This window comes from Gobio gobio (assembly GCF_949357685.1).
Source record: "Gobio gobio genome assembly, chromosome: 17".
Lineage (NCBI taxonomy): Eukaryota > Metazoa > Chordata > Actinopteri > Cypriniformes > Gobionidae > Gobio > Gobio gobio.
The window spans coordinates 20,715,365-20,738,129 of NC_137110.1; the positions used below are offsets into that span (position 1 = coordinate 20,715,365).

General features: G+C 37.1%; 2 protein-coding genes across 14 annotated transcripts in view; one reads left to right on the top strand and one right to left on the bottom strand.

Annotated features, from left to right (window-relative positions):
• Window positions 1-3,926, bottom strand: part of dock7 (dedicator of cytokinesis 7) — a 62,041-nt gene extending 58,115 nt beyond the window's left edge. For all 13 annotated transcript variants that reach the window (XM_079840567.1, XM_079840564.1, XM_079840566.1 and 10 more), the window contains exons 1-4: window positions 3,816-3,926; window positions 631-733; window positions 284-459; window positions 1-22 (exon numbers count right to left, since the gene is read on the bottom strand). The exon at window positions 1-22 is cut by the window's left edge and continues 47 nt beyond it. In XM_079840567.1, coding sequence (XP_079696693.1) covers window positions 1-22; window positions 284-459; window positions 631-733; window positions 3,816-3,853 — 339 coding nt within the window. In that variant the 5' untranslated portion in view covers window positions 3,854-3,926. The remainder of the gene's footprint in view (window positions 23-283; window positions 460-630; window positions 734-3,815) is intronic.
• A 2,678-nt stretch (window positions 3,927-6,604) lies between these two features.
• atg4c (autophagy related 4C, cysteine peptidase) lies at window positions 6,605-21,338 on the top strand. The gene is made up of 11 exons (XM_079840744.1): window positions 6,605-6,686; window positions 6,982-7,105; window positions 7,213-7,296; window positions 14,300-14,533; window positions 15,546-15,870; window positions 15,989-16,059; window positions 17,059-17,225; window positions 17,327-17,405; window positions 18,084-18,160; window positions 18,721-18,840; window positions 19,971-21,338. The coding sequence occupies exons 2-11, from the start codon at window positions 6,994-6,996 to the stop codon at window positions 20,130-20,132; spliced, it is 1,431 nt and encodes a 476-aa protein (XP_079696870.1). The 5' UTR covers window positions 6,605-6,686; window positions 6,982-6,993; the 3' UTR covers window positions 20,133-21,338.
• The last annotated feature ends 1,427 nt before the right edge of the window (window positions 21,339-22,765 follow it).

Consider the following 22,765-nt stretch of genomic DNA (forward strand, 5'->3'; position numbering starts at 1 on the left):
TCTGACGTGTGGATCATTGTCACTGTCAAATTATTTAAGAATAGGAACAAGTTAAACATGTTAAATCAGTGAATGACAGTGATGAGTTTCACAACAAAATAAAAAGCAATACAGAAAAATATAAACAAATTAATTTATAAGCCTTTTAGGCCTAAATGACTATCGAAATAATCATAGCATGCTATTTTAAAACTGTTCACATTGACAATTCGATGTCATTTATACCGCTTTCATTGTGTACATTTTACTTTGAGGGCACATACTAATGTCTGCCTCAACTCACCCCTCCTCAGGCACAGCCTGGCCAAGAGTTCGGCACTCTCTTGGCGTGTAAAGCACTTCAATATCATCCGGAGGAAATTCGATCAGATCTCTCAGAGGTCCTGACTCTATAATGGGAGGGTGTGTGATCAAATACTCTTCAAAATCCACTGGCTCTATGGCCTCTGTCAGAGGAATCTGTAGGGAGAAATCCAAAGAGGAGAAGAAAGAGAATGTGAGAGCTGTTGCTGCTATCCGCCAAGAAAGACAGTATCACAGTGAAGGGGTAATGGTGGTATATACTTTCTGAAGTGTCAATCTCTCCGATTTAACATAGATAGTATATTATCTTGGAAATGTAGTACTTACAGCATTGCTAGTGGCATTTCCACCCACACTGAGGTTTTTGAGAAGTTGAGGAGAGCCTCCATACTGACCAGCAATCTGCTTCCTGACCTCAGCTGCTACAGTCCTGAAGAACAACACAGCGTAGATGGCATTATAATACAAACCAGAAAAGAATCCCAGGACCTGACACGTCATCTTACATTAAGCAAATCATAGAATAAAGGCTACGTTCAGAGTGGAATACTCAGTTATATGTACACTATTGTTCTGAGTTTGGGTAAGACGTTTTTATTTTTTGGTTACACTGTCAGTATTACAGTGTAATTATACATTTAAGTACTGAGTAATAATAATTAACTATGTGTTACTATAGGGTTAGGGTTAGGATGAGGGTTTGGTTTAGGGTTAATTGTATGTAATTATGCATAATTTATAGTTAATATTACAGTAACTACATGCAACGTGTAACAATGATACTGTAAAATAAAGTACAAATACTTTTTATTCAGCAAGGAAGCGTTAAATTGATCAGAAGTGATAGTAAAAATGTTTATACTGTTACAAAATATTTCAGTTTCAAATAAATGCTGCTATTTTGAACTCTAGACTAGTCATAGAAGAATGCTGAAAAAAATGCATCACGGTTTCCACAAAAAATTATATTAAGCAGCTGTTTTCAATTGTATTATTGATTATAATAATAATAATATAATAATAATTTAGCACCAAATCAGCATTTGGAACAAGTAGTATGCTATTCCAAACAGCCATTATCCCAGGCTTTTGTAAATAACACTAATGTATGATATATCAAACAAATACAGCATACTGGGCTCATTAAAACGACACATGGAAAATGTGGCCACTATTTTCCATATTTTCCATTCAGCAGTTTTAGTTGTAAGGTATTAGAAATACTTCTTGTTTTAACAAAATATCAGTTAAGATAACCATGCACACAAGTCACGCAACAGGAATAGTGAAAAAAGACACAAAGACATACAAGTGAATCTTTGAAGGGACTGGGCTTGGCAAGTTCACAACAACAAAAAACACACACTCGAGTGCCTGCTGCCAACAGGTTATTGACAAAGGTTCGCTACTATTGAGTAATAACATAAGATTGTAACGTATTACTTTTTCTTTTAGCTTTCACAGGCCTGTAAAGTAGACAAAGAAGAAATACCTTCAAAGTTTTTAATGAAAGCAATGTGTCTGGTCTGCAGTATAGAGTCAAACTGACAGTATCATTATTAGAATGTCTTTGTTGTAGCATAGTGTACCAGTCAACATCCCTAATCAGAATCCTCTTCTAATATGTGTAGAATGACGTACACCAAAATAAAAACCCGTCCCCGGTGCATTTGTTGGTTCTGGAGGGACCTTTATTTAGGCTGGACATTCCTGAAGAGGGAACAGATAATTAGCCCACGGATGTGTTGTTTACCGAGGACCCGCTAACACCATAAATTGCAGTGCATATTTCACACATCTCTGAAAATGTCTTAACAGAGCCATGAGAAACAGTTTCTGACTTACGAGGAAAGCTTTCAGATTTCATTTGAATCTGATTAGCACTGCATTCAATAAAAATCCAAGATTTTCAGAGCTTTCAGTTTTGTTTTGACTGTGAATAAAAATAAATATGAATTGACTTTTCTGGGGCTTTCTATACTCTATATACTATGAATAATAATAATAATAATAATAATAATAATAATAATAATAATACATCCACTGACTTATTCTTCTATGAATAAAACAAAACCTAGCTATGTCTTTGATCATATCATAAACATGTTTTTTCTATTTGGTAAGTAGCAACTGACGATTGGAATCAAAGAAGCAGGTGCCACTAAGTCTATATTGAATGATCTTATCATCCCATTACACGTGACGTCACTGACAAGACAACAGCATTTTTAAGCATCTGGGAAATGCCATGACTGTGGAAACCACCAGGGAGCCTAAAAGGTCACTTCCTTTTTTAGATCCATATGATCTGTGATTTAACATCACAATAGAAAGCTCAATTGAAGATATGTTTTTAAGCCAATTATGGTACTTAAGTATAGTCTATTACAATAACCCAGGGACCCTGCTCCACAAAATATGGGGCCACTATCTAAAACATATGGCCGGTTTTCACAGACAAGGCTTAAACCTAGTCCCAGACTAAAAAGCATGTTTGAGCTGTTTTAACTGAAAACAATTCAAATATGTCAGTGTGTCATTGTTTTGTCTGAAGATGCACATCAGTGATGTTTTTTTTTTTTTTTTTTCTAAAGGTACTTAAATGTCCTAATTTAACTAAGGCATAATCCTGTCTTAATCTAAACCCTGTCTGTGAAACCAGGCCATAGTGTCATTACAGGGCAAAGTACAGTATATGCTTTAATTTAATCATACACTGTATTTAAGGTTATTGTAGATCTTAGTCTGAGACTGGCTTTATGGTAGCAATAATGTAATCTGAACACTTGTCACTTGATAGTGTTTTCTATAATACACAAGAAATGCTTATGCATCAATATTATTCAAGTTTTCTAGGCATCGTTGTTTACATTATTCTTAAATATTATATTTTCTTTTTAATGAATCATATTATTGTAATCAAAGCCGTAGTGCGCTGTGCATATAGCATATACGACTGCATGATGAATACTACCATAATATTCCATATTGCCTACTGACAGCATAACATCTCATGATCATCTCGATGTGTCAGTATGTCAAGCCATCGTCTCACAAACTCAAAGCACTGCATTCCATTGATTCACACCAGTCTGCATCGTTAATTCCCTATATGGGCTCAACCAAAGGCGTATTTGTGTATTATAAACCCAGCGGTGAATACTGATTTTAAAGCACAGAAGCACAAAGGCATCATACTGCTGTCTTGCAGCTTAGGGTGGGTCACTCGGGCATCTCTATGGCTGTGACTCAAAACCTAGAGAGCTGTCTACCTAGACAGCATTCCACACGAGCTTATCCGACCCAAACGTGCAGTCTGTGTAGGCAGCTCACTAGGTTTTAAAACACAGCCTAAAAACTCAGCGTCTGATCCAGCGAACTCAACGCCTAGGCCTTATTTGGAAAAGACTGGCACGCACGCCAGCTGCACCAGGCAGCATACAAAGAATGGCCTCACGGCTCGGGGAGAATATATAAACACAACGGCTTGGAGATGCGTTAGATATCCTTACCTGCTGATTTTCTGGGCAAAGGCGCGGCGCTCAGCCATGACTGTAGCCGCTGAGTGCTCGAGTAACTCCAGCGCTCCAGCCGCGATATTCCTTCCCCACCCGTGCCCGTATTCCTCTAAGCCCCTCCTCCTAACGCCTAAAATACGTCTGTGGTTGGACAGTTGCAAAGTCACTCATAAAACCGTAGTAACCATAATAAACAGTGAGGGGCTCAGGGGCGGGATTTGCCAGATCACGGCTGGGGAAAAAATAACAACGCACAAGAGAGGAGAACGTACCGTAAAACTGGAAAAACAAACGCACATTATCTTTTACACATCCAGACAGTGTCTGTCATTCATATTATAGTTGTGAGCATCATGTAAGATGTATTCGTTAAGCTTTTTGTCTATTTAGTTTTCACATTTCTCTTCAGCAACATAACATTTTAGAGGGAATTCAGGCAGTGCTGTGCAGTCTTTTGGAACCGTGGGTTGGAGTCTTCCCAACATTATTCATATCCTGTGCGTACAATAGAGGGCTCTTTTACAGGAAGCTATCAGTGTAACTAAAAAGTGTGAAATGCATCCGTTTCCACTTTCACCGATAATGTAATCTGTAGTCAATGACAGCTTTATTTGTGTATAACCACATCGTGTTTTGTAATAGTGGTGGATGCTTAATTTAGACGCATCTGAAAACGAATAGGTTACTATACTTTGCAAAGAGCTAAATAATGTTTATGAAGTACAGAAAAGCTTAAAAAGTTGATTTCATTTGATTTTAACCAGAGGTGGACAGTAATGAAGTACATTTACTTGAGTACTGTACTTAAGTACACTTTTTGAGTATCTGTACTTTACTGGAGTATTATTTTTTAGGGAAACTTTTACTTTAACTTCACTACATTTGGAAGACAAATATCGTACTTTTTACTCCACTACATTTCTATCAAGGTCCTCGAAGTCAAAAGTCGTTTCTGTAGCAGCTTTGCAAGTCAGTGGATTAATTTTTTTCTTCTTTAAAGTTTTTTTTTTTTTTTTGCGAAATGTAAATGTCTGGGAGAAAGAGAAGCATAGACTTACTTAAGGATGAATCTGAAAAAGCATGATGAAAGAGCTCAGTTCAGTCTGTTTTTATGTGCCTCTGAGATGCCAGAGCACGAGTCCTGAATAGAGCTTTCTTTTGTGTGTTTTTTCGCACTTAAACAGACCAATACACACAAAATGTCAATTTTCATTTTGGAAAGTATTCACGTAAACAAAGTTGATTATGTCTTGAGTGAACGTAAACAGTTGGGGGAATATCAGATGTGTATCAGTGTGTAGGATTTGTGCATTCTGCCTTAAAGTGACAGCAGCTTTGTAAAAAGCTTTCTAACTTTTAAGTATTTAAATTAGTTCAAGGTGGTCGTATGGAGCATCACTGACTGGCTTAAACCACCATGGCATAGCGTGCATTTATACAACAATGCAACAATAATAAAATAATGCATTGACATAAAAAAGGAAATGTACTTTTGATACTTAAGTACTTTTAAAAGCAAGTACTTCTGTACTTTTACTTAAGTAAAAATAGTTTTTAACAACTTACACTTGTAACAGAGTAATATTTGACCAGAAGTACTTTTACTTTCACTCGAGTAATGGAGTTGTGTACTTTGTCCACCTCTGATTTTAACAGGCAATTGTGCAAGATTATCAGCCAAAAATAATTTAATATCACATTTTATATTATATGTAGGCTACTTCAGTAAAACATATCCAAAAGAATTTTTGATATGTTTGATATATTTTGGATTGTATGAATTGTATCAGCCAGAATACGTCACCCTATTAACCTCCTGGGTGCCACTGTCCTCATACAAGGACCTTATATTTTAGTGAATTAATCTGGCACCATACATGTCACAGTTTTATGGTTTCTGGATTTCTTTCTGGATTCTGGATGTCCTGTAAGAGCACATTCAGGGCTTTTCAGAGATACCATTTGTTTTGAGGTTTCACCAGAACAACAACTTCTCCTTGTTTTTTAAAAATGTCTGAATGGTCAAATTTAGCGCTCTTATGGAAATATGATAATACTTTGTAATATTTAATTATAATTTAAATCTGACTAACTTTCAAATTGTTTGTTATAAATCAATCTCAGGAAAATGTTATGGGGTTTCAAATCAAAATATGACTTTCTGTTACAAATCAGGGCATTGATTTCATAGGCTATGACCACTATGAGGACACCAGGAATTAAAACATGTATATCAGGCATTTTGGGAGACACAACAAGCGAATAGGGAAATAAATTACATATTCCTATAAAATATTAGATATTATTATGAAAATGTTGCCAACTATTACTCACATTATTACTTCTTTTTTCATTATGTTGCTCCAAGAACACATTCATATGCAAATTAGATACAGTGTATAGACAAACCCATGTTTGGCCATTTTGCTAAGTAAAATGGACTGGTATATCAATTAATTCCGTTATATCTTTCATAGTTGAGAATCGTCTTTAAACAAAGTTTGGTTAAAAAAAATCATGAAACCTGAAAAAAAATATCCTATTGTTTTTGCCTACATGTAATTTCATGTAAAAAAAAATATAACTGAGTCCTGGTGTCCACTATAGAGGACATGGCATAACAATAGCCTATGAATAAAATATTAAATCATTTTTCAAAAAAGGTTTTTTTTTTCTTTTGCTCTGTCTGTTTGTTTCTTATGCTCTAAAAACAATGTAAAGACGTGAAATACAAAAAAAAAATACTTGACTGGAGAATATCTTAAAATACCGCGAGACCGAACGAGATCGCCACTTCCTCAAAATGTAAACAGAAGTGAGTAGTTGCACAGCGAGTTCTTGAACTATAACAAGTCATGTGAGCAGGTATGTTATACAGTATATCTTTATATATTTGATTATTTAACCGTTCGCCGCTTGTTTGCATTTACGCTTATTGTAGACAACATTGTAGCGTTTTGAAAAGTGTACGTACATACACTCACGGAGTAAATAGCATGCTAGCCTGTATTCTGTGCTACATTTGTGTCAATATAGTTGCTTTCTGATGATTCTTTTCTATGCATCGTTATTGTTTTCTTCCGCTTGTGGTTGAAATGTCATCTGTGCGAGTGTCCACAACGATATAACTTGTTTTGCTCAAACTGAAAACTTTTCATAGAAACTCCATCGTATGTGCTGTGATGGGTTCTGCTCCGTGTCTAATAAAATGGAGACTAAAGAGACCGACGAGGTGGAGAAACTGAAGTCCAAGTTTATCTCAGCATGGCACAATGTGAAGTACAGTATGTAATGATCGAACTTTTCCTTTAATATTTCAGTCTTTCACAAGTCATAAATCGTGACATGCCTGTACATGTGACTAATCATGCATTTTCTTTAACCCTTAAAGGTTGGGCTCTTAAATCAAAAACTGCCTTCAGCCGTGATTCTCCTGTTTTCTTGTTGGGGAAATGCTACCACTTCAAGGCTGTGGGTAAGAGGTTTTACACAGCATTTACACAAATTTCATAATCTGTCATACTTCACAAAGTTTTTATATTTCTGTTTTCTATTTTTATTTAAAGGGGTCATGAATAGGCACATTTTCCTTGATCTTTTAAAATGTTGGTCATTGTACTGTAAAAAGATCTCAGAACTCAAAATTTCCTTGTTAATCCACAAACAGCTTTGATTTGAAACCAAGCTATGAAAAAGACTAGTTTAAAAATGACACATTATGATGTAATAGTGAAAGACCACCTCTGCAGAAGAAAATCAACGCCTACTTCTACATCATCACATCAAGTGGTTATTCAATAGAGCAATATTATGTGTTCGGTACATTTCACTGTGGATTCTTTGATAAATTAGTCGTAATTTTGGCGTAGACTTTTACTGTAGGATATGGATCCGACAATAATGCCACAACATATGCACGGTTACTTCCAGGTTTTTGATAAGACAGCTAGGGCATTTCTGGTGAACTGTTAGCTGTCATTCTGTACTCACTGTACATCTACACTGACCCATCAATGGTTGAATTTTTAATGTTGTATTTATATTTTAATGCAGTTATCACACTTGCCTAATTTGCCAATAAACCAGCTTTATTGATTGCAATAAAGACTTGAAGCTATGGAAAAAGAAACCGTGTCTGTAATTGGACATGCACATTTTCTTCAGCACTTCAAATGTTATTTTTAATGTGATTACCAAAAAAATATTTGTTCATCCTTCTAAGATTGTCTCACTTGTAAAACCAAACGTTTTAAGAAATCCAATCATTTGATCAAACCCTTTAATTAAAAAAAAACACATTCATTACCACTATAACCATGGATGACAGCAGCGGAGCATTTATTGGCTCATATTAGCTCTTACCTGTAATATTTTTTTAGTTCAGTTTCACTTATATTAATTCAATATTAAACAATATAGAATCACTAGGTTTGAAAATAAATTTTGTCAAGGTGAAGTATGAAGTACTCGCAAAAGTCTCATGAAAAACTAGCTTTTCTTGGGAATGAATTACAGAAAGCGAGCACCATGTTCTCCCCTTATTATCACTGACAGAAGCTGTCAGTCAGTGCAGCGCAAGCTCACTGATTTCGGCACACCTGTGAAATTTCCATGAATCTAACTAAAGTGCACGCTAAATCTTTAATTTGCAGTGTGTTGACGCTTTGTTTTCGCTTAAAAGTGTGAAAACTGATGGTCAAGTTTAATTTTGGTGAGGAGGAAGACTGAGGAACGTGTCTTTTTTTATGTTGTCTTCTGTTTGAATAACTAAATTAATGCTAGGTCTGACTATTTCAGTGACTATATTCTGATTATAAACTAGGTTATACACAGTATTGATGCTTTTAAAGCTACCTGAGGACATTGGAGATATTACACATCAAGAAGTGACATTTTACCGGAAGTTTTCCAACTGGCTTATATTATTGCGAATGTTCTTAAGAATGTTCTGTCTGTGCATATGGTCAATTCTAATGCCTATCTGTGATCAGTCATTTCTGGTATGTAATGTTAACGCTTCAGTAAATCAAGTGGTCAACTTCCCATTGTTTCTCTTAGTAGCATGAAAGTAATCTGTTATTTAAATTGTGATTTTAAATTATACAGAAAGAAATCAAAGAACTCTCCCTTTATAATCGCTGGAGTGTGAGTGTCAGTGACTCTTGCCAAAACTCCCATTATAATCAATGATGTTGTCTACACTGAACAATTAATCTCTTATTTACATGACTTGACAAGATCCCTGCATTCATGCGCTTAACAGCAGGGTTGCCAACTCTCACGCATTTGGTGTAAGACACACGCTTTCAGGCTGTCTCACGGTCTCACTCTGCCCAAGAAAATCTCACGCCAAATTGCCAAACCTGCTTTTGATATGAAACAAAGTTTTTAAAGTTTTAATACGAAATTCAAAAAATAAGTACCGTTTTGACGCTAATGTGGCATAACAGTTAAAGCCAGAGCTGTTGAAAAAAAGAGTTGTGACATGCGTTCATCTCCCGGCGGCGTGCACGGTCACGTGTTTCATGAGCTCTCAATAGTTCTAAACAAAGCAATGCTGTCGAAATGACTTAAGCGGATAGACAACAGCTTCACTATACAGGTATTTGTAGCAATTTTTGTTAAACAGTACATCATAGTGTGTAACTGTGCATTGATTATTACGTCAACCGTTTAGTATAATTTTATTATGGAGAGTGATGGAGATGCAACATTGTTAACATTAATGTTATTGTTTTTCTTGTATTTAGCCCTCAGGTATTCCTTACTAATTGGTCACACTCATACTCATTGGTGGTCAAATGTGACCATACACATATATTCCTATATTTTAATTCAATAATATTTTTTGAATATTTTGAGGAGATCTTTTGGTGCTAAATACTACTTGTGCAATATTTATGGTCCATTAATGACCACTTAAAATATTTTAATTTTTTATATTACAATTAGTGTAGTAATTAAGGTTAAAATAGAGAATTCCAATGCAAAGCAGCAAATTAGCAGAGTCATTTTGTGGCTGGAAATATAATAATTGTCATTTGTAATGCCATTACCCACTATAGGTGCCTGTGTGGCTCTTTAATAAATATACATGTATAGTGGGGAGGACAAGTATTTAATACACTGCTGATTTTGCAGATTTTCCCACTTACAAAGCATGTAGAAGTCTGTAATTTTTATCATAGGTACTCTTCAACTGTGCATGATGGAATCTAAAACAAAAATCTAGAAAATCACATTGTATGATTTTAAAGTAATTAATTTGCATTTTATTGCATGACATAAGTATTTGATACATCAGAAAAGCAGAACTTAATATTTGGTACCGAAAACTTTGTTTGCAATTACAGAGATCATACATTTCCTGTAGTTCTTGACCAGGTAGGCCACACTGCTGCAGGGATTTTGGCCCACTCCTCCATACAAACCTTCTCGAGATCCTCCAGTTTTCGGGGCTGTCGCTGGGCAATAGGGACTTTCAGCTCCCTCCAAAGATTTTCTATTGGGTTCAGGTCTGGAGACTGGCTAGGCCACTCCAGGACCTTGAGATGCTTCTTACGGAGCCACTCCTTAGTTGCCCTGGCTGTGTGTCTTGGGTCGTTGTCATGCTGGAAGACCCAGCCACGACCCATCTTCAATGCTCTTACTGAGGGAAAGGAGGTTGTTGGCCAAGATCTTGAGATACATGGCCCCATCCATCCTCCCCTCAATACGGTGCAGTCGTCCTGTCCCCTTTGCAGAAAAGAATCCCCAAAGAATGATGTTTCCACTGCCATGCTTCACAGTTGGGATGGTGTTCATGGGGTTGTACTCATCCTTCTTCTTCCTCCAAACACAGCGAGTGGAGTTTTGTCTCATCAGACCACATGACCTTCTCCCATTCCTCCTCTGGATCATCCAGATGGTCATTGACAGACTTCAGACGGGCCTGGAAATGCGCTGGCTTGAGCAGGGGGACCTTGCGTGCACTGCAGGATTTTAATCTATGACGGCGTAGTGTGTCACTAATGGTTTTCTTTGAGACTGTGGTCCCAGCTCTCTTCAGGTCATTGACCAGGTCCTGCCGTGTAGTTCTGGGCTGATCCCTCACCTCACCTCGTGGGGCATCAATGATCATGAGGAAGATCTTGCATGGTGCCCCAGACTAGGGCTGCAACAAACGATTATTTTAATAATCCGTTAATCTAACGATTATTAGAACGATTATTCGACTAATCATCGATTATTGTCATTTACATCAACGACTAAACAGTAAATTGAACAATTATTCAGCTTTTTCAATTAGTTAAAACATTGAGTTATACATATTCTAACTATCAAGTCAAGTCAACTTTATTTATATAGCGCTTTTAACAATGTAGATTGTTTCAAAGCAGCTTTACAGTGTTAAACAGGGAAATAATGCAGCATAATTTTATTCAGCTGTATAGCCATTCTGGAGAAAACGCTGATGTCATCAGTTCATTTCAATTATCATACAGTGTGGGCTTTAGATCAATAATTAGATCAGTAATTTAGTTTATATGGTTAATTTAGTTTATTACTTAATTTATTTCGATGTTTAGTTGAAAAATATAGTGTCCCAACTGAGCACGCCAAGCCAGAGGCAACAGTGGCAAGGAAACCAAAACCCCATTAGGTGACCTAATGGAAAAAAATAAACTTTGGGAGAAACCAGGCTCAGGCAACTATAATATATAAAAAAGAAAATCACTTCAGCTTTTGAAATGGTTGTTTTAATTAACTTTGAGCCAAGTTCGCAGAACTCAAAATCACACACAAATGCTCTCTTAGCATTGTTTAAATATTCTGTTCTCTTTCAATTGAAAAAATAAATAATAATAAACAAAAATTAGCTGCATTACAGACAAAAAAAAAAGATGTTTGAATGTAAACATCTCTTGGCAGCAGTATTAAGAGCTTCATTTTGTAAAACAATAATAGGCCTCACTCCTTTTCTTAGAACTGAAACAGAAAGAGAGGACATTTACTTCAGGACACAAAGAATGTTACAAATATTAATCTGCAAATGACATTGCAAACAAAATGACATAATATTAATCTCTTACATGACAATTGAGCTGACAGATTCTCATTCACCTTTTAATTAACAATATGAAAAAGTAACTGACATGATATTCTTCCAAACATCGCCTTTTGAAAGTCTTCATGCATATGGAACAAAATACAGGCAAGTGATGAGACTATAATACCTAATAGTGTTATAATAATAAAAACAGTCCTGACTCTAAGCTCGATCAAACTTTATTCTATGCTAAATAAATCACCACATTACTGTAACTATATTATTATTGTTAATATTATTACAATTATTAGTAGTATTGCATTCTCTAATAAAGAGATTTACCACTAGTTAGTTAGTTGTTTCCTCTTTAAGTGCTCCAACATGCACATTGTGCTCCCGTGAACAGTTTCGCCTTGCACGTCTCAATCAGCTCCTGGTTCAGTAGTCAGAGCACTGATCAGGACAAGAGTCAATGGGCTGATCCCTGATCAGTGCCCTGACTACTGAACTAGGGAGCTGATTGAGACGCAGGCTTGAGGCCTGTACACACCGGGACGAATATCACGCGCGCTTATCGCCAGCGTTTTTCGTGCCGTTTTTCGGCGCGTCTTGAGTGTTCACACCCAAGCGATTTTCACTGGCGCTGCGCCGAGTGAACGTGCACATTCAGTAGATGCGCTCCCGGTACACAAGATGGTGCTGCGGCACTTTAAGCCTCTGACACTCGCTTGTCACACAGAAGGAGAAGAGAGACAGTATTTACGTGCTTGCCAAAACCATAGACATATTATGTATATGGACAAAACCATTCACACACTTTTTGCTAACTGGCAAGCAGCATTAGCAGTTCATCTTCTTCTTTGTCTACTTAATACTTCTTCGTCGTATCAATGTGTGCACGGCAAGACTGTTTTGTGCTTGAGCGCCACCAAGTCGTGTTTTACTGTCACTTCAGCAGCTCCAGGCACGTGAACAAAAGCGCCGATCTCATTGGTCGGACAGTTTTTTACGCGCCGGGTCAAAATAAAAAAACGAACCCGAGGCGTTTTTTTTAAAAATGACGCTTTTACGCCTGGCGTTTTGCGCGTCGGTGTGAACACTCACATTGGCGCCCATTGTTTAGTCCCGAGGCGTTAAACGTCGGCAATAAACGCGTGCGAAAATCGTCCCGGTGTGAACAGGCCTTTAGTTTTAAGTTTTGTGAAACTTTCCCACATCTTGCTAGTTCAGATTTGTTTGCACTCCGTCATTCATGTTTTCTTCTATCGCAACATTTGTAAGGGCTGCATTACACTCTAGCGCTACAGCGCCGTAGCGGTCAAATCGCGATATTGCAGGCCCTTACATTAGATCACATGAGATCAAACGACATACTCGACAACAAAGATATTACATTTTTTATTGTCGACATCATCGACTAATCGTTTCAGCCCTACCCCAGACCGAGGGAGATTGACCATCATCTTGATTGAACTTCTTCCATTTTCTAATAATTGCGCCAACAGTTGTTGCCTTCTCACCAAGCTGCTTGCCTATTGTCCTGTAGCCCATCCCAGCCTTGTGCAGGTCTACAATTTTATCCCTGATGTCCTTACACAGCTCTCTGGTCTTGGCCATTGTGGAGAGGTTGGAGTCCGTTTGATTGAGTGTGTGTGTGTGTGGACAGGTGTCTTTTATACAGGTAACAAGTTCAAACAGGTGCAGTTAACACAAGTAATGAGTGGAGAAGAGGAGAGTTTCTTAAAGAAAAACTAACAGGTCTGTGAGAGCCGTAATTCTTACCAGTTGGTAGCTGATCAAATACTTATGTCATGCAATAAAATGCAAATTAATTATTTAAAAATCATACAATGTGATTTTCTGGATTTTTACTTGTTCTCCCCACTGTATCTAGTCTAGTTGCTCAAAACCGTATTACAGATCATAACTGCTTACTTATTTTTAGGTTTTGCATTTGAATAAATATTTAGACAAGATCAAACCCTAGATTTCTTTAAATGTGAAATTTTAAAATGTTGATTAACTTCCATCCTAATATTTTTAATGATACTTATATAAGCACACACAAGTGATTATTAATGAATGCAAGCAAATATAATTTAACCCAAGAAAAGTTTAAAATAGTGCTAAAAAGGCATGTTTCCTTATATGTACAGTAGGCTAAATACATATGAATTGACAACTGAATCAAGATCAAAATCGATATTTGTGCCCATCAACCCCCTCCCCAAAAAAAAAATCTCACTCCAACCTGAACTTAAAAGTTGGCAACTCTGCAACAGGCATGTCACAGTCTGTCACTGGCTACAATGCTCATCGCTGCAATCTTTCGTGCCACAGGAGTAGTATATGTTATAATGCTATAATCAATCACTTTTCACGATTTAGTTCATCTCAACAGCTGCAATGGTAATAATAATGAAATGTTTGTGCTAACTGTTGCCCTTAGATGATGAAAGCCCTACTGAGAGTTGTACTGCTGAAGCATTAGATGGCGATGTTGTCACAGGCAATGTTGATGGATTTCGAAGTGACTTCACCTCACGAGTTTGGCTGACCTATCGAGAAGAGTTTCCTGCCCTTCCAGGCTCCACCCTCACGTCAGACTGTGGGTGGGGTTGTACAGTCCGGGCAGGGCAGATGATATTGGCCCAGGCTCTCATGCTTCACATCTTGGGTAGAGGTGAGAATGGGTCGAGAGAGAATCAGTTATGATGACGAATAATGAGTAGATGCATTCTGTGTTTGGCCACTTTTTCCACATTTCCACAATTAGCACATTAGAATGATTTCTGAAGGATCATCATGTGACAGAAGACTGGACAAATGAATAGTTTTCTTATAGTAACTGTCCATGTGAGACCTGCGGAAAAAAAACGTACTGAGATGTGTGTTGCTTAAATGTAATTGTGTACAAAGTATTTCTCATTTACATGATGAAATTCTGTATAAATTTTTTTATTTTATTTTAGAGGTTGGGTATTTCAGTGTCAGAGGATGTAACTCTAATGACCGAGTTCTCATATGATTAACAGAGGGCAGTTTTGTGTAATATGGTGAACAGGCGATGGCATTTGCCAGTTTAATACCTTCATTCAAAAAACAACATTGAAGCGTCATCCAGAGCCCACGTCTATAATGAAATATGTCATTATAGAAATATCTGTCTATAAAGAGGCTGATGGCTAATAAAATATACTTATTGGCCAATTATAGGCTTTGACACTTAGCAAGGTCATTACCTAATGTCCCCACAGCCAGGTCCCGGCACCTTTATGACCCTCAGTACTTCTATCTACACCATTTCAGACACCCAATCTGTTTGTGAGGGGAAAAAAGTAGTAAAAGTGAAATACTGACTACACTGAATATCATAATTGGACTTTTGTTCTTAAAGCACTACTGTCTATTTAAAAGTCAAATTTAAATATGTCTGTCACTCTGAGAAATCTAGGACAAACTTTCAGGAGTTCTGAAAGACTTTTGCTTCATTGTCCCTTCGTGCACTATATGGATATAATTTGTGAAGTAGTTGACAAAATAAAAATTATAATTAAAAGTGGCAGCTGATTTTGAAAAGTAAAATCAAATAAATCTTTGAAAAAATACTTACTTGTATTCGCATCCTTAAAAGCACAAAAGTATTGTGTTTTTGTGTTGTAATTCTGTTTATTTTTTAAATTCTCTTTTACCAGACTGGACCTGGTCAGAAGCACTGACCTTGGAACCCCTGGATGCAGAGACATGGACCAGCAGTGCAGCACGGAGACTGGTGGCCACATTAGAGGCCTCCATTCAGGGGGAAAGAGTACAGGTCACCCAGCCTCTCTGTCCTGCTCATGGAGGAGCTGAGGAGGCTGACTCGTATCTAAAAGAGGCATATCATCGCACCATTGTGTCCTGGTTTGGGGATGGACCGTCAGCCCAGCTGGGCATCCACAGACTAGTGCAGCTAGGAATGACTTCTGGAAAACAGGCAGGAGATTGGTACGGTCCAGCAGTGATGGCACACATACTCCGGTAAAGAGTCTATAATACATACGTTTTTTTTAGTTTTTAAGTCACCCATTCCTCATTATGATGTGCAGTATGTCAATATCTCTTACCCTGTCACTATTTCTTCCCCCACGTCCATCAGAAAAGCTGTTGATGAGGCAGCAGATGCAATGCTGAAAGGGATAAATGTCTATGTAGCACAGGACTGCACCGGTATGGAAGATTACTACTACTTTTTTTCTTCAAATAAATGCCATTCTTGTGAACTTTCTGTTAATCAAAGAATACTGAAAAAATGCATCACAGTTTCAACAAAAAATATTAAGCAGCACAACCATTTTCAGCTATGACAATAGTAAGTAATGTTTCTTGAGCACCAAATCAGCATATTAGAATGATTTCTGAAGGATCATGTGACACTAAAGTCTGGAGTAATGACTGCTGAAAATGATTTGCATCACAGGAATAAATTACATTTAAAACATATTTTTTGATTAAATAAATGCAGTCTTTTGAATAGTAGTGTGTATATAAGTAATGATGAACCAACACACACCAAATATTTATAAGCTAACGAACAAACATCATACAATTTTAGCTGTATTGTGAGAGTAAAAGTACAATTGGGGCGCTTTCACACTTGGTTCGATTGCCTGGTCCAAACCTGAGTTTGCTTGCCCACTTCCCCTTCCACTACTGGATTGTGTTCACTTTATATTATTTTGATCTGAACTGCAGTGCGTTTACATCATCAAAGCAGCAGCTATTTACTGTTATTTTTTGTTTTCTAAAGCAACAGCATATAATCGCGAATGTACTGCATATTTTCTAAAGAACACAAAGATGGGGAGCAGAAATTATGTATACATTCTCTTTGCTTGTCAGTAAAGTGAGTGAGTGCTCATACATCATCAATAGCGGTTCACTGCTGCAATTTAGTACGATTGAGTTTATATCAGCAGTGAATTTTACCAGAGTTCACATGAACCATACCCCAGACCACTCAGGCAAGGTTTGTGGGTGTGCAGTTCAGTGAAACAGCATTTACATCATTCAAACCAAAATCTGACATCAATCGAACAGAGGTGCGCACCAACATTGCTAGTGTGTGAAAGCACCCTTAGATTCAGTAACAGCTGTATTTGTCCCATTCGACAGAGAAAGGGATAGACAAAGTACCTGTTTTTGACCTCTGTAATTGATTGTCTGCAGTGTACAGTGCTGATGTTATTGATAGCCATTCAGGGCGGACGGGCAGCCACTGTGATCCTCAGGGACTCAATACTGGAGCTGCCCCTGATAGTAGAGCTGTCATCATCCTCATTCCTGTGAGATTGGGTGGAGAGAAGATCAACCCAGAATACTTAAGCTTTGTCAAGGTGAGAGGCTTTGTATTTGTACAAAAGGGCGATCTCTAAACTAGATCATACAATGACAAAGAGAGAAATATTTGTTAAAACTCTCTTCTTGTTTTCCCCAGAGCATATTAAGCTTAGAGTACTGTATCGGCATCATTGGAGGAAAGCCTAAGCAGGCCTACTATTTTGTCGGATTTCAAGGTTAGTCTTTAATTCAGAAGTCATTGTGCACACTCCCAACGAGACAAAGTAAAAGAATGCATGCAAAGAGAAGGCCAGCGCCATCAGAGAAGCTTCTTTTATTTTTCCAGAACCCATCAAAAATGCTACGCCATTCGTCATGTGAGGGTATCTGAAAAAGCAGGCTTTCTCCACTTACATAAGTAGCTTGCATAGATTTCAGAGCTACCCAGAGTACCCACTCTTCATCACCTTCAGTAGCCAGTGAAAACCTTCAGTTGGACATGTTGGTAGTCAATATTTACCCATTTACATTTTAGCAATTTGAAATAGACTCCGCAATGATGTCTAAATGACAAGCAATACATTCTCCCTGCCAGGTCCGGCCCGTCATCTGCATTCATCATATGCAAATTATCTAATATAATTGCGTGTTTGTAAAAGTAATTTCTCCACACCAAAATTAAATGACAGCCCCCTTTACGGCATAAAGAATGTGCTTGTACAACCAGATTCGATTATGCAGCGTTTAATCCATCCGAGTTTAGGAAGGAGCACAAAAAATTCTCTTATTTGATTGTTTGAAGCCCAACTGAGGTGGGTGACTTTGAGCTGCTCTGCATAGAAATTGGGCAAGGATAGGCATTATAATAATCACTGTGTTTTTTGAATAACTTGTCTTTTGTTTTGTCCTTGCAGATGACAGCTTGATTTACATGGATCCTCATTACTGTCAGTCTTTTGTGGATGTCAGCACAAGCGATTTCCCTCTGCAGGTAATGTGGAATTACAAAAAGCTGACCGCCGCACAGTGATGTGAATTTAATAGTTTCTGTACTTAAGGGTATGAATCTGAAAGTAGACCTCCACACTCAATTACAGAACACTAGAGATTTACACATTGTTCTGTACTTTGTATCAGCTCCAACATTTTATATAGCTCCAACGATTTTATATTTCAGCATCATAACTTATTTTTACGCTTTTTGTGTTGTGTCGAAAGTGGCCTGGCGAAAGACAGAAATAATGGCCCATACTTTTTGCTCGGCTGTCTAAGCCTTTCGGATCTCAGGCAGAATTCAACATTTGTCAAAAAACGTGTCAAAAAAGTCAAATCTTTTATTTCTGCAATCTGATTGTTTCACACGAACACGCATCCATCATTTGGAACTGCACTGGACTGAACGGTTTAACACACCTATTGCACTATAGATGGATATTACAGAAGAAAATGTATAATTCTTTAGTTGTGCATACGGATCACTGTTTTCACAAACTTGGAAAACAAATGGCTCCTTTTGACTCATTTGAATAGATATTTCATCTTCTTCTTTAGTCTTTTCATTGCCCATCACCAAAGAAAATGCCTTTCGGTAAAATGGACCCGAGCTGTACAATTGGATTCTACTCAAAAGACGTCGAACACTATGAAAGAATTTGCAACGAACTGTCAAAGGTGAGTAAACCTTTCAGAAACCTTTGTTAATTTTTTTAATAGAAGTATGAATGAAATAAACAACAGAAATGTTGTGTTCCGACAGATAGACACTGACAGATGCCTGTAGTTTTGATATTTTTGGCTTTTTAGCTTTTCAGAAAATGTTTTTTCAGACTATTGGAAAACGAAAACATCCAAAATACACTTTTAAGTGTATCTTTTATAGCACTTTATCTATTTGCATCTGTAGATTTCAATTACAGTACATATCTTTAAAGGCCTTTTTATCAAAATTAGTTTTTTCTCCTGTACTTCAGCATCACTTGCATAAAACAAACTTTACAGTTTTATTCCCTGCTGTCTGTATTCTGAAGGTTCTTACAGAGGGTTTTGTTCATATATCTTTTACTTGATTTTATACAGCATTTTATTCCTAAAAAAATTGTGACTATAATTTTTTTTCTGGCTGTTGACTGTGATAAAAAGAGCTATCCAAAATGTCCACATAAAATATCCACTGTTTTTTGCTCTAGAAATGTATGCACATTTGTGCATGTTTAATTAATCATGCATAACTTGCATACTCAAACATAACATTTCAGAAAACTTGTAATACAAAAAATGTTAGCAATTCTAAATGTAATCCATCGACTGGGAAAGTACACAGAGAAAAGTGTCAACTGTACAAAACCTTTTTTTTTTTTTTTACTCCTAAAAGGTGCATATTAGTACCTTAAAGTATAAATACGCACTTTAAGGTACTTCCATGAACCTTTTTGTGGTTAAAAAAAAACATTTTACGGGTACTTCCCCAGTGACAAGCCGTTGTACCCATAAAGGTACAATTTGTATGGTGATGTATATTAGTCTTTTTTTTTACCCTATTCACCAGGGTGTCTTACCTTAAAATAACATGTTATTATGTCTAAATTCACAAATTGTCTAAGAAACTACAGAAAAAGATTTCCCTTTTAAGTTGTAAAATGGCAGCTATTTAAATTTCCGTCAGCAGGTGGCAGCATTTAACTAGGTAATTGGAAACAGCGGGACTACTGGCACTGTGACCGGCAGAGACTACTGTCAGGGGCAAATGTTGTATATTATTTGATCAATTTTAGGTTGATAAACAGTGTTTGTTAATTTGCCAGATATTGGAGCCCTCATCAAAAGAGAAGTACCCTGCATTCACCTTTATGAAAGGACACGGGAAGGATTATGAACTTTCGATGGCTGTAGAAAAGCGAGAATGGCCTTTCTTCAGGGACACAAGACTAGCTGGGACAACGTCGGGAGACTTTGTGCTGCTCTGAGAGAACCCTTCAAGCCTCTAACTCGGAGCCAAATGATACACCACAAATCAGGGCTGGATCAGTATGTATTTGCAGAACACTGTGGGTCTAAACTATAGGTCCCTCATGTCATTTCAGAAAAAGCCATTTTAAAAAAGACCAAGCAGTGCATTCATTAGCTTCACATTTAACCAAACCTATACTGATGTAGATACTTCTGTCAGTATGTGCTTAAAAGCAAAGTTTGATCCATAGATGGTGGTCATAGTCTGGAGTGTTTCATTCACATGTGCCATTTGTTTTGAATGCAATTTTATTTACTCTGCTAAACCAGGAAACATTTCAGTGTGCTCATATAAATGCAATGGGCATGTGGTTAATAATACATCTATTTTTTTTTAACAAGAATGTATTTTTTTCTCAAATGGAATAATGTTACGTTTCTCTGGGTACATACAATTAATTCAAAACACCTACCTAGTCTACTTTTAAAAAAATGTATACACTATATGGTGATTTAACTTCACAAAACATATGTTTTATGTTATAAATGTTGGCAGGATAATATGTCTTTACAAGTGAGTAGAAAACACTGTATCACATACAACTAAATATAGTGGTAGCTAGATTTTTAAAAAAGCCCTCTCTGCTGCCAGAATATTAAAGTCATAGTGCATTGATATGCACTGAAATTGTGCTTAATATAAGGGTAATTAATGCAAATTAACAACAATATAGTAGTATAATACCAATGTGAAAAAACATAATTTACGTGCTACAAAGATCTTGTTAGTCTTTGGGAGCTCAGTGTTATTTTTAAGGTGTAATAAACCAGTATGAATCAAGGAGTAATTTATTATTAAATTATGCCTTATTTTTATATATATATCCTCAACGTTATTTTCTTGGTGACGTATGGTTTTAACAAAATTGTCAACATGAGACTGTACTGCCATGAATGGCTTTAATTTTTGTTAGAAACACCTCTGAACCAAAGCACTTGGCATTGAACCGAACACTAGCTCTAACACAATGTTGACATCTTTTATTTATTGAAATCTGTCAAATCCACCGCTTGTTCATTTTAAGGATTTTTGTAAATTACTACAACGTATTTGTAGTAACACCATACTTTAATTGCCAAAATCTTTTTGCACAATGAACATTTCGGTTTTATAATTGTTGATTTCAGAAATGGGAAATAAATCTAATGTGGTTAATTAATCAAAAATGGTTTCTACTCGTTCTTCTGTAATTACCTCATGATTTATTTAAAGTAGTTCATCTTGCGTTCTTTACTGAACAGCAAATTTGTTATTGAGCTATTTTCAGTCTATTAACTCATCTTCCCGACAAACACTTCAAATGAAAATGACCCACACTTGCTAACTCCTTTTCATAACCCATTCAGCCAAATGGAACGAATCTGTATCTGGTGATTACGCCATTTTCCAGGGCAAAGTAAATATCCTTGTGTTGGACTCCGTGTTGCCATGGTTAACTCCTCTGTTTCTGTTCCGTTTGAGCAATGCTTGTGCTATTTTCATGTTAAATACAAATTCTTATATTAATAAGGTCACGGCCCATAGGGTCTGGTTGGGGGGGGGAAACGAATAAGTCACTGCCTGTCTCACCACCACATGTGTGAAGACTGAAGCAGCGACGCACAATAGCTCCATCGTCTCAGTGTCTGTGATCAGTAAATTCATATTGGGCTGTATTTAGGAAACAAGGCAAGGAGCAGAGCGGAAAAAGGGAAGTTTGGGACATTAGGGGTGAGGGGTTCCGTCAGTGTTACATGAAAGGGCGCTTGTGCTGGGAGGCATGGCTGCTTTGAGAAGACTTTGTGTTCTAGCCGTATTTATGATGCTGCCTGTATGAATATTTGATTAATGAATCATTCTCTCCTGAGGGGGGAACGCTGTATCCCAGCAGCGGTTACGGCACCATACCAGACCTCATTGCTCTGTTATAGCACAGCTGCCAATAGAGGCATTGATTCCGGCAGATTCCTTAAAATCTAATCTGCTCCGGCGAGCGAATTCCACAGATGAAAGACGCGGAATTCTATGAGAGGCTTCGTTTTGCAGGCAATTTGGATTGAATAAAGTTTTCTCTCTTCTCTCTCTTTTTGATATGCATTTTGACAAGATAGGATATGACATAAGGTTTTTGCTGCAGGCTGTAATGGATAAAGCGCAGCCATTCATTCGGAAAGGACTTTCAACAATCAGTTCAGTGTTTATTCCGTTTTTTCCATAATGCCTTTCTTTTAGTTTCTAAGACCATCTCTTGTGGAAACCCAAGCAAAATTAGGCTATGCACTTGATCATTTCCTCCAGATGGAAATAGACTGACATTAACCGCATTTAATACACGAAAGTCGAGGAAAGTCTGTGTTTAAGGGAAACAGACAGACAGAAATACAGACAGACAGGTGTACTGAATCTTCAAACAGGATCATGAAATCAGCAAGATATTTTGAAGAAAAAGTTTTTGTGCATACAATGAATGTCACTGGAGTCCAAAAGAACACTGGACCCCACTGACTTTCATCAGTGATGCAAACCTATCAGGGCTGAAAAAGGTGACATTGAATTAGGGCTGCACAAAATATCGAAATATCGCAAATGTACATATCGCAATATGCATAT